General features: G+C 51.6%; 2 protein-coding genes across 3 annotated transcripts in view; both read left to right on the top strand.

Annotated features, from left to right (window-relative positions):
• The first annotated feature begins 694 nt into the window (after positions 1 to 694).
• On the top strand, positions 695 to 5,869 carry LOC129346189 (U8 snoRNA-decapping enzyme-like). 2 transcript variants are annotated; one of them, XM_055003510.1, is made up of 4 exons: positions 785 to 862; positions 2,351 to 2,505; positions 3,975 to 4,247; positions 5,022 to 5,869. In XM_055003510.1, the coding sequence occupies exons 2-4, from the start codon at positions 2,371 to 2,373 to the stop codon at positions 5,205 to 5,207; spliced, it is 594 nt and encodes a 197-aa protein (XP_054859485.1). In that variant the 5' UTR covers positions 785 to 862; positions 2,351 to 2,370; the 3' UTR covers positions 5,208 to 5,869. The 2 variants fall into 2 exon arrangements, with proteins under 2 accessions (XP_054859484.1, XP_054859485.1); XM_055003509.1 differs by lacking the exon at positions 2,351 to 2,505 and having other exon boundaries at positions 695 to 862.
• A 5,709-nt stretch (positions 5,870 to 11,578) lies between these two features.
• Positions 11,579 to 15,845, top strand: part of ARHGAP4 (Rho GTPase activating protein 4) — a 54,432-nt gene continuing 50,165 nt past the window's right edge. The window contains exon 1 of the mRNA XM_055003672.1: positions 11,579 to 11,654. Within this exon, the coding sequence (XP_054859647.1) occupies positions 11,588 to 11,654 (67 nt within the window). The 5' untranslated portion in view covers positions 11,579 to 11,587. The remainder of the gene's footprint in view (positions 11,655 to 15,845) is intronic.

The raw sequence follows: 15,845 nt of genomic DNA, 5'->3' as shown, positions 1-15,845 counted from the left end.
CTTCTAAATCTATATATACATAGACGGAACTCTAAGGTTTATTTTACTCATTCGCTGGTAGAATGCTGAGCAAGGTAGAATGGATTGCAGTATTTTAAACTACACACGGAGCTATTCTTAAACGCGAAGTCTAAAAACTCCCTGCATGCAAACAGAAGGATAGCTTCTCGCTCCCTGCACTACTAGTTTTCTATTAGTGGGGAGGTTTTATTTATTTATTTAAACCCAAAGAGCTGGACTTTTCCCACGGGCAGTGCAAAGTGGTGACTTCCATTGGCCTCAACATTCTACCACGGCAGGTAAACGAGAGTCTAGTGAATTTTAAACATTTCATTCCAACAAATATCTGCCGAAATCTAGAGGTTTATTTTTAAAGGGGCGAATCAAGCAGGAAACCGCGTCCGCCCTATTCCTGATTTAAGTTTCTTTTTTAGATTTTTATACGCCTCTCCTAACCGCGGCCAGGAGCAGCGCACACGCCTTCCACTGCGCAGCCGCTACAATGTCTCGACGTTCTCCGAGTTCATCCTGGCGGCTTTCTGATTGGCCGCGGCAGCTACTCGCTGTGCGCTGATTGGAGAGAAAGAGCAGGTCGTGTCCAATCAGAAATCCGGCAGGAAGGATTCGCGAACGCTGAGATTGTAGCCGCTGCTGCGCCAGAGGAGGAGGCGGAGCCAAGGGAAGGGAAGGGAGAGCGGGTCGAGGAGCGCCGGCTGCCCCGATGGGCGACCCTCGGGCTTTGTCCAGGGAGGCGGCGTTGCGCCTCGGGCCCCCGCAGTGGAAGCATGCCTGCCACGCCCTCCTCTACGCGCCCTGCCCCGAGCGCCTGTTCGGAAAGATCCCGTTGCGATTCGCGGTGCTGGTGAGAAAAAGCGACTGGGGGCCGGGAGGAGAGGGGGGCGGTCTGGGTATTTAAAGGAGGGAGTGGTTATTGCACGGGGGGTGGGGGTGGCTTTCTTCTGCTCAGGTTCAGAGCCTCTGCCAATTTCCAATGCCGCGGCTTGGCGAAGGACACCCCCGCCCCTGCCAGCTAAAAATGACTGTAAATGGCTTCTGAGCATGCAAAGAGTGTTCCTCGCCACCTGAGAAACTCCAACACATTTGAAAGGAGTCCAGTAGCATCTTTAAGACTAACCATCTTTACTGTAGCATAAGCTTTCGAGAATCACAGCTCTCTTCCTCAGATGCATGGAGGTAGAGAACTGTGATTCTCGAAAGCTTATGCTACGGTAAAGATGGTTAGTCTTAAAGATGCTACTGGACTCTCTTCTATTTTGCTACTACAGACTAACACGGCTAACTCCTCTGGATCTACAACACATTTGAGAATGCCTGGAATGGGGAAGGGGAGTGGCATTTTTTAGAAAGGGAGGGGGCGTGGCGTGTTTAGGCAGGTACGATTTTTACTGTGCTTTGAGCCATTCTTCTGGCATGATTTTGGTAGCATGAAGCCCGCTTCTTTGGATGCATTTAGCGGAGCCTCACTAGGCAGGCATTATATAAGTAATTGTGAAGAAAACATTGCACGCAGCAGTGTGAAAGGACCGTGAAATGCAGAAATTGTGGAAAATTCTCATCTGATGGAGAAATTCGGACCACTCACAGTAGCAGTAATTGGCACACTCTATAGACTTGCTAAAGGAGTTAACTCTTGTAATGACTGAGAAATCCCAAATTCTAGTTGCGGGCAGGAGAGGAGGAGATTGCCTGAGTAATTCTAATTCAGCTGTCTTTCAAGGGACTCATACGAGTTATTTTGCTGGAAATGTATTTATTTTACAAAATGTGCAGTCTAGCTTTCTGCCCTCACAAAGGCCACCAAGGCAGCTGTTTAGGGTTGCCAGTCCCCTGGTGGGGGCAAGGGACCCCCGGCCTCCACCCCACCACCTCTCACCTGGCCAGCAGGGGGAGGGGGAAGGCATGAGCATGGGGCTGTGGGGGAGGCAGTGTGCTCCAGCACACTCTAGGAATGATGTCACAACTCGGAAGTGGCAGGTTGCACCAGGGATCCAGTTGAGTAAAAATCGGCCCCCAATTTAGTGTTTGGGGTTGATTTTTACTCAATTGGCCTCTGGTGCAACCTGTTACTTCTGTGTAATGCTAGGAATGAGTTCACCTGCAGCACGTTTCCCCATCCCCCCCCCCAAGAGGACCTGGCAACCTTATGTCAAAACACATAATAAAATTCCATCTTAAAAACATTAAAAACAACAAGAAACGTTATTAAAACAATTAAAATCAAAGTTAAATTAATACAATATAAAAACAACAATTGAAACATTAAACGGGAAGGAAGGATCACTGAGATAATGCCAAGTGAAACAAAGAAGTCTTTACCCACCGGAGGAAGATGGCAACAGAAGGGGACCAATGAGTCATCCTGGAGAGAGAATTCCAGAGTTCGGGTGTCATGACCAAGAAGGCCTTCTCCCAGGTTGCCACTCATCTAATCTCAGAAGGTGGGGCACCAGAAGCAGGCCCTGCAAAGATGACCGCAGTGGTCAGGTAGGTTCATGAGTCAGTGGTCCTTCAGGTGTGTTGTTCCCAAGCCATATAGAGCTTTGAAGGTCAATATTATTTCTGAACATTTTTCAAGGGCACCCATGTAATCTAGTCTAGATGTAACCAGGGCATGTACCCAAAGGGGACAGATCTTTGCTTCCCAGGAAGGGCCGCAACCAGTTAACCAAGAAAAGCTGGTAAAGGCCACTCCTGGCTATACCTGCCATCTGCTTATCCAGCTATAGGCCTGGGATCCAGAGCACACCCAGACTATAGACCTGTTCGTTCAAAGGGAGTGCAGTCCCAGCCAGAATGGGTGACACTTTAAATCCTGGGTCAGACTTTCTGCAAACCAATAGCACTTCCGTCTTGCCTGGGTTCGGTTCATTAGTTCACATCCAATCCAGGCATCAGTTCAGGGTTTCTGCAGCTTCACTGGGATCAACTGGAAGCATGAGATAGACTTGAGTGTCATCCATATGCTGGCCACCACCCAGCCCAAATATCAGTCACCTCACCCACCAGTATCATGTAGATATTACATCACATGGGGACAAGTTGGAATCCTGCAGGATCCCAAAGGCCAAGGGGTTGAGCTGCACTCCCCAGTACCACCTTCTGAAATCTACCCTCCTGGTAGGCCTGGAACTGCTGCAGAATGGTGCCTCTCCATCCTAGCCTGGAGAGGCAGCCCAGAAAGATACTATATTATTGAAAGCTGCTGAGAAGTCCAGGAGCATCAACAAAGTCTGTACCCTCTGTACATCTCCTGGCACAGGGTGGCCAAGGGTGTTGCAGTCTCATAACCAGCTTGGAAAGGATCTACCTGATTATGAGTTCTAGTTATCTCTTAAATCTGCCACAATGTACCTTTGCGAGCGGTGGAATGAGTTATGTGGAAGAAGAAGAGGTGGTGGAAGAAGAGGTGGAAAGAGTTGCGTGCGGTGGATTGAGGGCAACCAGAATATGGTAACGGGGGGTGGGGGAATACATGGAAGCGGAATTAGGCAGAGTGGCAGATAAAGTACAATTTTCAGCTAATGCCAGTCCATCACAAATGGCAGTCATAAAAATAATAAAAATAATCGGCAGCAAACCTGTTCCTATAAAAGAGAAATAATATTAAAATTTGGATTGGCTCACATGTCCCCTACAGGTGTGGGTTGATGTAGGGCAGTTTCACTTTGCCCTCTGACCTCGCCATCCAATTAAACAGAGTGGTGAGCCAGTCAGCCATGCCAGGAGCGCTCTCTGTCGCTTACTTGCAGTTTATGATGCCTTTTGGACACAGTCCTGGAAGCTGGGACTGGGGAGTGTCTCTACTCCTTTCTGTGGTTGCCAGTGGTGATGGGAAAGGATCTTTGAGCTGGTTTGGAGCTCTGTGAGTGGCATAGATGGGAGGGGTGTGGTGGCAGAAGGGGCATGTGGCTGGAAGTGCAGGAGCAAACTGCCTCTGTCCTCTTCTTTTACAGATGCAGATGCGGTTTGATGGGCGCCTGGGTTTTCCAGGTGGGTTTGTGGACCTGCGGGACACCTCCCTGGAAGAGGGTCTGAACCGGGAGCTTAGAGAAGAGCTGGGTCCTGGGGCTGCCTCACTGCACATAGCTGAGCTGGATTACATGAGCTCACACGCCTCCGAGAATCCACAACGAGTGGTGGCTCACTTTTATGCCAAGCAGCTCTGCCTGGATGAACTCCGGACCATAGAGGAGGGGGCCACTCGGGCAAAAGATCACGGTTTGGAGGTGGGGAGAGGATGGGGGTTTTTTTTAACAGAACTGTGTGTACTCTGCATCAAATAATTTAAAACTCTGTTCCGAAGTAATGAGTATTTTGCACCAAGAGATGCTGAATTTCACAACTTGAAAAAATTAAGTAAGAAAAATTACATTAATACACTTATTCTGAATTTTTGTCTTTGTTACTACCATTTTGCGAAATCTGCTCCGGTCTGGCTGGTCATGACTAAGCTGAGCACTGAAGTCCTACTGCTTAGTGGCTGAGCCACTAAGATTTCGCCCATAAGTTTCCAAGATACGCCATGAGGTCTAGAAATTCTTTTTTCTTTAATTAAATTTCAGCTTCGGGATTACTTTCTGCAGTTTTTCTATGCGTGTGCAGAATTCACACATTGCATCATGTAGTGGGGATGAGATGTTGGGTGCAAGCGGGGCTTTTTTTCAGCTGGAATGCGGTGGAACGGCGTTCCAGAACCTCTTGAAAAGGGTCACATGGCTGGTGGCCCCGCCCCCTGATCTCCAGACAGAGGAGAGTTGAGATTGCCCTCTGCGCCGCCGAGCGGCGCAGAGGGCAATCTAAACTCCCCTCTGTCTGGAGATCAGGGGGCAGGGCCACCAGCCATGTGACCCTTTTCTCCAAGGGCAACCCACTGAGTTCCACCACCTCTTTTCCCAGAAAAAAAGCCCTGGGTGCAAGTAAAGTTGTTCTGCTACTAAGAACTATTTTTGGGGTTCGGGATGGAATCTTGTGACCTGAATTCTGCTCCTGTGTCGCTTCAGGTGATGGGTCTTGTCCGTGTCCCGCTCTACACCATGCGCGATGGTGTCGGGGGTCTCCCAGCTTTCCTTAGCAACACTTTCATAGGCAATGCTCGGGATCAGTTGGTTCATGCCCTGGAAACTTTTCAGCTTGTGCCAAGAGAGCAACTTCAGAAGGCTGTTTCTACAGCTCAGAAGAGACTGTGATCCCTACCGGCTGTGACTACCTCTTGGACGGCTCTATGACATGACACCCCGAGAACATTTGATACCTGAATGACCCCTTTTGAATCTAATCTCAGTGGGGCTGTTGACAAGGATTTAAATTTGCAGTCTGTGCCGAGCATTACTCTGTGTGTGTTTACATTATTGATGGTGTCTGTCAGTCTCTGTTGGATCTGGGTTGACAAGGGTTAAAAGAGTAACATAAAGTTTAAGAGATGGTTTTAGCTTTGTGTGAACACTCAAGGACATGTACAGCTGTATGGATATGAAGGTTCCTTATGGCCAGAGAATCATTGCACAACTAATGCATAGTCCCACGTGCAGCTTCACTTTTCCCACTCTAATTTTAAAACCACGCTGCTGTGAGTCCCGATCTATATATGTGACGGATGTTGGATTCTTCCTTTCCTAACAGAGCATTTCACATTTCTGATTTATTATTCTTCTGTTTCACAGTTTAGGGCCTGCCTTTCTAACTTTCTACCCGTTGCTGTTCCAGTGCTGTAAGTTTACAAAGGAAGTGGCTACAAGATAATCTTTGTCTCTTTTCCCATTTGTAATGTGCTGTACCGAGAACATGAGATTGTTTTAGTAAATCAGCAAATCTAACATTCTCTGAGCATAATAAATGAAGTGTACTTCCACATGCTGATTGGCTTCTTTTTATTTCTTGATTCCAAACACTTTCCAAAGGGCTGAGTGGCAGAGATAATCGATGAGCAAGGGCTGCGTAGAGGCCCTGGCTCTGCTGTGCAAGTGTGGAATCGATTTACTGCATGGAACACGGCTTCTTGGGAACTCCTGTTTTCACTAGTTTTCGAAAGCAGTTTTGTAGCCCTTATTGCAATGAAAATAGGCTGGGAAATGCAAGGGGGATTTGGGTGAAGTCTCCCAACTAGTGGGTCATGAACGATGTCTAGGGCTTCGCTGACCTTTGTAGACCTGTATCTATTAACCTATCTAGCACATTTTTTTGATCTTGCTTTTCCTTCAAGAAGCAAAGGAGACACGCATGGCAGAATGAGAATTTGAACCCCAGACATTCAGGCTAGTCCAGCATTAACCACTGCACCACACTGTCTCTTTTTCCATTATTATAAACAACTGGCAGACAGTATGTGATCTGTATATGTTATGGGATCTTGGCACAGCGCATTTTTTGTTCCAAACCAAGCATAGCACTGTGATTTTCCTGTTAACTGACTCCTTGCTTACAACTATGCTGCAAATGTCATAGACTAGAAAAGCACCACAGAGTGAAACTGAACCCAAAGTTTAAGATAATATCCTCCGTGGGCTGACTTGGCACCTGAGAGCCAGCGTGGTGTACTGGTCAGAGTGTTGGACGGCAATCTGGGAGAGCCAGGTTCAGATCTCCACGCTGCCACAGAAGCTTTCTGGGTAATCTTGGGTCCAGCCATTCACTTTCAGCCTAACCAGGGTTGTTATTGGAGGAGAGAACGGGACGTAGGCCGGTTTGGATCCCCAGGGGTGAGAAGAGTGGGGTATAAATGAATAAACAGGTGAATGTGGTCCCTGTATCTCCACCCGCCAGCGTCGTGGCACTCCCCAAACAGGTGAACATAACATGAACAGGTGTTGGATTTAAATTTGGTAGAACTTAAGAGACGGCAAATTTTGCCAGTATATTTAAAATATTTATATATCTGCCTTTCTCCTGAGCATCTTGGATCCCAAAGTAGCTAAAAGTGAACCAAAAGTGGAGCCAAATCTCTTAGGCAGCCGTGGATTCTAAAGCTTTTGAAAGGGACTGGCCACTTCCCACTTGATGTGGCAGTTGTTTGCTGTGCCAGTGCCACCATTCTTCACTGTGTCCCCAAACTTGCAGTGGCCATGTCACTGCACTGCTGTCTGGGGTCTAGAAGACGGGAGATCCCCGGGAGACAGTGGCCCAGTTGCCTCAGCAGACAGCCAGACCCAGCTGGCCACAGGGGGAACGGAAGAGACACCCAAGCCCCAGAGGGTTAGAAGGGGCAGGTGGAGGCCAGCTAGTCCCACCCTCCAGTGGGAGTCCAGGGGGCCAGGTAGGGAGAATGGGGGCAACCCAGAAGAGGCTAGAGCAGACAGGGAGGGCCTAGACAGTGGGGACAGGCAGCCAGCAGCGGGCCAAGCTGAAGCCTTACCAGCCAAGGAGGAGAAGCAGCCTCAGCAGCTCAGAGCCATGTCCCAGCCTGCAGCCCAGCTGGAAAGCAATAACCTAGCCCAGGGGATGCTAGGAGCTAAGCAGCTCCAGGTGGAGCTGCCTGAGGCATTTGGTGGGAGATGGACAGCCAGCCAAGGAGGCTCAGCTGGGTCTGCCTTCAGCCGTCAGCTCAGCCAGGGAGGTTGGATAGCCAGCCAACGAGGCTTGGTGGACCGACCCAGGGCTTCCAGCCAAACGAGTGCAGCTGCCTAGGCCAGCTAGGGCCATGGTTAGAAGGCAGCAGCAGGGTGTGGTTGGCAGGTGGAGCATGGCTAGGCTGAAGGGATAAAAGAGAAGCCCACCCAGAGGGTGGGGTGGGTTGAGTAGGGGTGATGGAGTGCAGCTGAAGTGGAGCAAGAAAGAGAGTTGATGAAGGAGGAGACGGCAGAGATCAAAGGAGGTGAGTGGCACAGGTTGAGCAAGCCGGCGAGTGGACTGAGAGGGAGTCTGGGTGAGGTATGCCGCCCCTCCTTCCACAGAGCAGGGTCCTGCAGCATCCCTGGCACCCCTCTGATGTCAGGGCTGGACAGACAGGTGTCCTGCCCAGCGGGGGCTGCCGCAAGCCCTGACAACTGTCACATGACTGGAATCTTGGCATCTCTCCGCACTTTTGAAGGTGTATTGAAACAGGCAGTGTGGCCTGCAACCGCTGTGTAGAAGTGTTAAAATCTGTGATTGGATTTTTTTTGTTTAAAAAAACACAGAGATTTCTTTCCTGGAGTTCAAAGCCCATGTTTGAAACTATAACATTTGTGCACACAAAATATAAACGAAGGTGATGTCTCCAGTTAACAAAAATGAAGAGGATAATGTGCTCCCACCATTCTCCTTCTGGTGGACAACACCTGGCGTCATCTTACGGGGGAAGAGCGGCACTTGCTGCAAGACGGTGCCCACTTGACTCTCAAGCTCAGCTCATGGGCATAAAAAACAGTAACACAAATGGCATGGCAAATACAAATGTTCCTTTAGTTGAGGTGGACCTGAGCACCGTGGAAGGATGGATGCCTGATAACTTCTTGGGTGCCCTCCACCCACTAATGGCTGTTAGAGCTGGAAGGGGGGGGGGCTCTCCGCTGGATACCAGCATGCCGAGAGGTGCCTCCCCAGCCCTGGTAGTGGAGCCTGGAGGGGAGGGTGTCTGCTTGATGCCGCATGCAAAAGAAATGCTGGATGGGGCATTCTCAACAGTCCCTATTTAAGATCCACCTGAGAAACATCGTCAACAGCTTGCCAAAAGAAGATAGTTTCAGGTGGGTAGCAGTGCTAGTCTGCAGTAGAACAGAAAGATTTGGATCCAGTAGTACCTTAAAGACCAACATGAGTTCCAGGGTATGAGCTTTTGATTAGATTTTTCTGGCACTACGGATGCTAATTTTCTGCACCTCACACCCATGCTCTGTCAGGGTAATTACAACATGCATTACAGCTCTCTTCCTGAGACTCTAATTTACAATATGTCTCCCACCCTCTGCCCGGATCATAAAAGCTCCTACCGTTTCCCACTCCGTGTATCTGATGAAGGGGGCTCTGACTCTTGGAAGCTCATACCCCGGAAATCTAGTTGGTCTTCTAAGGTTCTACTGGACTCGAATCTTGCCAAAAGAAGTATATCTTGGCGATGAAAACTGCAGGGTGCTGATCTTTCTTCTGAAAAGGAACCGAAGTCTTGGTGGTTGGGGGAAGATTAGCAGCTGGGAGAGAGTTGTTGCTATGGGGTTTAATTGTTTTATTACCTCTTGCCTGCAGCAGCCTGAAACCTGAATCTTTTTTGCACTATACAGTTGGCCCGAGGAGTTTTTTACATGGCGAGCTGAAAAATTTGCTTAAAATTTGTTCTCCCCCACTCATTTTATTTCATCTGGCAAGAGGTTTGGAGAACTCAAATTTGCATACATTGACATTGTGTCATTGGGTTGGCCCCAATCAAGAGATCGTGTTCTTGGTTTTTTGGATTTTACTTTGGGACCAAGAACGCTGTAGACAGCTGTCTGGGTGTTAGACGAACGGTCCCTAAACAAGGAGGCGCTTCTGAGCTAGCCCTGCTCCAAGCCCCCCCTCCCCCAGGATTAGCTCTTCTGGGGTCTGGGAGCCCAAAATGAGGCCCCCACAAGTTCATGATTTGTTGCCGCTCACAGAGTTCCAGGGAGCCTTGCTCACCACTTCCTTACAACAGGTGCCAATCTTTCTGGACCTGGGGTTTATATCAGATTTTCCCAGCGGGTCTCCCTCACTGGATTTTGGGCGGCGCCAGCTGGTGTCATTGGCATAAGCACAGAGGGAGGACATGACTGGGAGAGGGGGCGAGGCACGTGTGTCCTCTCCAGGCAAAACGGCTCGGCTGCCCTGGCGCTGCTCCTCCCTCCCTCAACAGCTTCCTCAATTTTTCCCCCTGCTGTCAGCAACACCCTGCTTAGTAGCCCTGTGATGCCTCTTGGCGTTGGCCCCGAGCTGCCGGCCTTGGAGCACATCTCTCCCCCCTCCCAGCCCAGCAGTGCAAAAATACACTCTGAATGGTTCTTCTGTGCACATGCACGCGTGTGTCATCAATAAAGCCGTGTGTGTATGTATACTTTGAGAGGTGTGGTTTTTGTGGACAAGCCTGGCCCAGAGTGCCCATTCAGCTTCCTCGGGTGGGCGGGTGTGAGTGTGCACGAGAGGGGCCCCCTCAGCTCTGCTGAGACAGCGCAGGGTGTGGAATTTTAAGCTAAGCAATTTCCTGCTGCGGGAAGTCCCTTTTCTGCCCAGGGGCCTGAGGACAGCAGAATCACCGCTGGAAGATTCCTTGGGCCAGCAATTCGAGGGCTGCAGCCGCCCTTGGTCAGAGAATGGAAGCGGTGCAAGCCATTTCTTTGACAAAACCACCTTTCTCGTTTCCCAAGGGGGCTGAAGGGAAGCTCAGATGTGGAATACGGCTGAGTGCCAGCGGTTGGGAGCTGCCCGTGCCACAGGGTAGGGGTGTGGTGGCACAAGGGCTTAAGGGGAGACTCAGAGGCTTTGGAACTGGAACTCACCTATTTGGCCAGGGAGAAGTCCCAGCGTTATACAGAGTTGGGCAAAGGTAGCTTTGTTTATTTAGATTTTTGTTCCCTCCCCAATGGGGCCAAGAGAGAGTTAAGCAATTGTTCTCCCCTCCTCCATTTATCCTCACAACAACTCTGAGGTCAGCCAGGCCGAGAGGGAGTCACTGGACTGAGGTCAGTTTTTTTTTGCGGGGGGGGGGGAGGAATCTGAATTCGACTCCTGCACACCAACGACGACTTCATGCTGTACATCGCCCACAGGCATATATATTTAACCCTGCTCTCGTAACAGAGCCGAGTGACGCACATACAGGGTCATTAATGGGTGTCTTGCCTGTGAAAAAGGATAAGAGCATGGATTGTCCTTCCCGTCACCAATTCGCCAAATGCACCAAAAGTGTGTATCACTTCGATACGTGCAGCCTCAAGAAGTGAAAGGCACGTGTGAATGCACCGGAGAACTTCCTTTCCGCTGGCTGTCACCTGAAGTGCAGGGCTTTTCAGTAGCGCCACTTCACGGGCGCCGGAAAATGCTGAGTTCGCGCCCTTCCTCGGCGCGCGTATGAGAGACGCGCCACATGCACACGTTCGCGCCTGCTGCTGGGTGAGAATGCTGCGGTGGCGGCCGCTTCTGCTTGCGCAACTGGGGCGATTGCAGCTGGGCAGCCCCCTCCGTTGGGGCAATGCCCGAGGCTAGGCCGGCCGGCGCGCACCCCCGGCCCCAAAGCACGTGTGAACTGCCGCGCGGCACGCCTCCGTCCGCGCACGGTTGCAATGAGCGCAGCTGCGTCCCGGCAGGGGCAGGAGGGTGCCGGCGGAGAGCCTCCCGGGCGTCGAGGGCTGGCCGGCCCGCTCCGCCCGCCCGTTGCCAGAAGACAAAGCCCTGGGCTCCGGCCCCGAGGCGCGGGCAGGCGCGCCTGGCACGGCCGGGGCTCGGGGGTGGCACTCCTTGGCACGAGGAGGAGGAGAAGGGGAGGCCGGCGCTCGGCGGGTTAAGGCGGCCGCTGCACCCCAGCTGCTGCTGCCGCCGCCACTAAGAAGGGAAGGGAAGGGAAGGGGGCGGTGCCTGGTCCGGGGCCGCCGCGCCGCGCGCCGCATCCCCGTGCGCATCTTTGCAGAGCGGCGGCGGCGGCGAGATGAGCGCGCCGGGGCGAGCGCGGCGCGAGCGGGGCAGCCTGGCCGAGTACGAGACGCAGGTGAAAGGTGAGGCGCGGCGGGCGGGCGGGCAGGTGGGGCTGCGGCGGGCCGGCCAGGGGGCGGGTCGCCGGGGGGGGGCGGCTGCGGCAGGCGAGGGATGCGGCCGACGGGCGGGGAGCAGCGGCCTCGCGAGCGCAGGTGGGGGCGCCGGGGCGCTGCTGCCTCTGCCCGGAGGCCCGCTCCTGCCCCAGCCCCGCTCAGCCAGCCAGCCGGAGCGCCCCCCCCCCGCCCATAGCAGCAGCAGGAGCAGCAGCGCTGTGCATGGCTGCGAGAGGAGCCTCCCCCCCCCGCCCCTGAGAAACGTGACCCAGATATCTGGGCGGCGTTGGGGGCGCTCCTCGCGCGGTGTGCGGAGAGGGGCGGCAGGGGCGAGCCGCAGCACCCCGAAGGCTGAGCCAGGCGCGGCAGCCTCGGGGCCCCGGCTGCGCCGCTGCAGAGCGCCCGGCGCCACTTCCCCTGTGAAGACACCCTGCGCAGCAAAGCTGTTGACGGTAATGCAACATCCCTCTCTGGTTCCGGCCCTTCAACTTCCTCTCGACTGTGAGCCACCAGCCCGCGATTCTATCTCGGCCCCGGCCCCCAACGGCTTCCTTCCCGGGGCCGCAGCACCTTTCTGGACGGGCAGGAGCCAGCCCGAGAGGGCTGCGCGAAGGGCCTGCGGGTGCTGCAAACGCCTCTCCTGGCGGCAACCGCAGGCCTGGACTGCAGCCCCTTGGTTCTTAACCCGCCGGCATGGTGGGCCCAAGGCGTTTGGGTGCCGAAAGACCCAGTGAACACATGTGCAGGCGCACACGCTCCCTAGCATGGGGCGGAAAGCCCTCTGGAGGGAACCAGAACTGTGCAATGCACGCCCGTGGGATTTCCACAGTGAGCCTTTCAGGGGTTGTGCCTCCTTGTGTCACATTGCCATCCTTGATGGAAACCAGAACCTGATGCCAGAAGGAGCCACATCACATTGACTGATGCCAGGGCCACGTTTGCCTGCTGCCAAGTCGTATTTCCTCTCTTTACATGACTGGAACACAAGCCTGCTTCTCACATGTGAACTTTTCCCCCAGCTCTGCTCCTTTTTCTGTTTCGGTCTTTAACGTAAGTCATTTCTAGTAGAGAAGGAGGGTCTAAAGGTTTCAGATCAATAAAGATGCCACACAGAGCTGTGCCTGGAAGCAGAATGAGAAGCTATGTTGGCCACGCCAGCACCTCCAAGGTGGCAAGGGGCCCATCCGCTGCTTCTTGGTTTTCCTGGAGTGGCTACAACAGCATGGGGAAAATCAAAAAGAGTCCAGTAGCACCTTTAAGACTAACCAGTTTTATTGTAGCATAAGCTTTCGAGAATCACAGTTCTCTTCGTCAGCATGGGGAGCAACCTTAGGAAATCTGAGCTAGAAACACCTGCTGCAGAAGGCCACCCAGGGTGTGGAGAGGGGTGACAGAAAGGGAGCTGTCCGGAGTGGGGGAAAGCCTGAAGGATACAACTGCAGGTGGTGGAAAGTGCTGTCAAGTCATAGCTGACATATGGTGACCCTTGCTGAGGCTTTCAAGGCAAGAGACTAGCAGAGTTGGTTTGCCAGTGCCTGTCTCTCTGTAGCAACCCTGGTCTTCCTGGGAGGTCTCCCGTCCAATTACCATCTAAGGCTGACCCTGCTTAGCTTCTGAGATCTGATAAGATTGGGCTTGCCTGGGCTATCCAGATAAGGGCCAGCTGCAGATCTGAGCAGGGGTAATTTAAACCTCTTCTCAACAGTGGAGCAGATGTTAGATACAGGGATCTAAAACCAAAGTTAGCGGAGGGGCAACCTTGCAGGTATGCTGTGGACGATGATAAGAGTTGCATTCCTGTTTAGTCATAGACTGCCAGTGGTAACCTTGAAAGGACTCTTATCTTGATCTGGGGGAGGGGGCTGTGGTCATTTTGCTCCTGAAGAGATGAGAAAATAGAACAAGGATTTTATAAAAGAATATGGAGGGGGGGGTGCTATGCAGTGGCATGTGACTTTAATTTGCATGTCTAGTGTGTGCTTCTGCAACACACCTGTGCTTTTTTCCTTGTGTGCACATGCTTTGCTGCTTAGAGTCCCGTTCCGTTTAGAAACCTGTGTAGAATGGGAGAAAGCCCGACACCCTGGGGATCTGACAGTGCTAATGCAGAAGATTTGAGTTGCGTAGATGTTCTTTTGGACCTGCACTCTGCCCCTCCTTGTATTTGCACATTTTTTGTTTGATTGCATGTTTTTAAATTTTAAAAAACCCTGAAATGTTGTTGTCTTGAGCTTGATGCATAAGGGCAGGTCAGACATCAGACTGCAGCTTCCTGAACTTCTGACTCCGAGATGCATTTGCTCAGATTGTGTCCCCTGCAGATGACTCCAAGAAAGGGCTGCTTACCCTCTTCTCACTCAGCCAGCTCTAAACCCAGAGGGTCCCCGGCCTCTGCTCCTGTGCGCCACCCTGGACCCCTTTTTGCAGGAGCCAGCGCCATCTCCTCTCCTCATGCTCACAGCTGAGCTTTCCCTCCCCTGTAGCTTGTTGGGCTGAGCTGAGTTTTGAGTTGTCAGTTCTTATTTTTCAGCGGCTTTTGTGAAGAGGGTTGGGGGAAGGGCTGTGCCCATTTTTGTGTCCCTGTGGTGGCTGTTGATAAAGCTGGCAGAAGAAGGGGCTGAGGGTTCCCTTCTGTTTGTGGCCTCCATTCTGGTTTGCTTCCTTGGACCCAGCAGACTTCCCGCAGCCTTGGAACCAGATCAGTTTGAACTGTAATCCCGAGCTCTGTTCCTTTGTTGTGTAAATTGGTAGAAGGGTTTTCAGTCAACCTGTCCTTGTTCGTTCTTCCTATTTTTTCCTTCTCGGAGGGGTCTCTGTTGCTTCCACTTTAATCTGGACCCCCTCCTTTCTCTGTTTATTGCCAGGACTTTGAATAAACTATACCAGGGCTTTTTTTTCTGGGAAAAGTGGTGGTGGAACTCAGTGGTTGAACTCAGGACCGCACAATGACATCACTTTGGGTCAGCTGGAACAAGGGGGGAGTTTTCTAAAGTTTAAATCGCCCTTGGCGAAAGTGGTCACATGGCTGGTGGCCCCGCCCCCTGAACTCCAGACAGAGGGGAGTTTAGATTGCCCTTAGTGCGGAGGGCAATCGCAACTCCCCTCTGTCTGGAGATCAGGGGTCAGGGCCACCGGCCATGTGACCATTTTCAAGAGGTGCCAGAACTCTGTTCCACCCCATTCCAGCTGAAAAAAAGCCCTGCGCTATACAAATTTAAATCCATTTGTTTTCCAGTTTAATTTATTACTTTATTCTCTGTATTTTCCAGTTTTGTACTTTTCTAGCTTTGGCAGTCATGAGGAGGATCAAGGGGTTATGCAGAACACAATATTATTCAGTGAGCTTTTTGAATTCTCAGATTTCAGCAGGAATTGCTCACTGACTTTCAATATCTTCAGAGCTATAAGGGCTAGAAGCTTTAAAACATGAAAGCTGAGATTTTTCCACTGAATTCTGTGCCTAATGCCATATTTTGTGACTTTTCTGCATTTTGCAAAAGATGGCCTCCAAATAGCCCTGTTTACGGCACCTCTGTGCCCTACATAGGGGTGCCAACTCTGAGCAAGGAAATTCCTGGAGAGGTGGGCTTGAAAAGGAGGAGGTACCTCAGTAGCGTATAATGCCATAGAATCCTCCCTCTGGAGCAGCCATTATCTCCGGAGGAACAGATCTCTGTAGTCTGGAGATCAGTTGTAATTCTGGGGCAACTCCAGTCCCACCTTGAGGTTGTTAACTTTAATCTTACACAGTATTGTTCAGAATATTGTAAGACTTGAAGGCACTTTCTACCACTTGCAGCTGTATCCTGCAGGCTTTTTCCACTCCAGACAGCTTCCTTTCTGTTACCCATTCACAGATGAATTTTTACACTCTGCTACACAACTTCTTCAGCAACCAGGGGTGAACTCACTTTCTAGACTGTGAGGCTGGGCATTTTAGTGACTCACACACGCAGGCCGAGTTGCTGACGTACAGTATCAAATATGACAGAGTTACATACAAAATCCAAACCATAAATATAAACTCAGCTGTGCTGAATTACGCTGAGTATGAAAAGATGGAATCGCATGCAGAATACATGGTCAGAAAGCACAGCAGAGTGCACCAATGGTGCTGCAGCCAGACCCCCCCCCCCAAAAAAACCATATCCCCAAGCA

The sequence above is a fragment of the Eublepharis macularius genome, chromosome 19 (assembly GCF_028583425.1).
Source record: "Eublepharis macularius isolate TG4126 chromosome 19, MPM_Emac_v1.0, whole genome shotgun sequence".
NCBI lineage: Eukaryota > Metazoa > Chordata > Lepidosauria > Squamata > Eublepharidae > Eublepharis > Eublepharis macularius.
Note: the sequence above shows the minus strand (reverse complement) of the source record. Positions and strands in the feature narration are given on the sequence as shown.

What these genes read in the sequence shown, in the direction of transcription:
- LOC129346189 (XM_055003509.1), top strand. Translation starts at nt 722, where the DNA reads ATGGGCGACCCTCGGGCTTTGTCCAGGGAGGCGGCGTTGCGCCTCGGG. An exon ending in CGTTGCGATTCGCGGTGCTG is followed by an intron (nt 863 to 3,974) that starts GTGAGAAAAAGC and finishes CTTCTTTTACAG; the next exon opens with ATGCAGATGCGGTTTGATGG. An exon ending in CAAAAGATCACGGTTTGGAG is followed by an intron (nt 4,248 to 5,021) that starts GTGGGGAGAGGA and finishes GTGTCGCTTCAG; the next exon opens with GTGATGGGTCTTGTCCGTGT.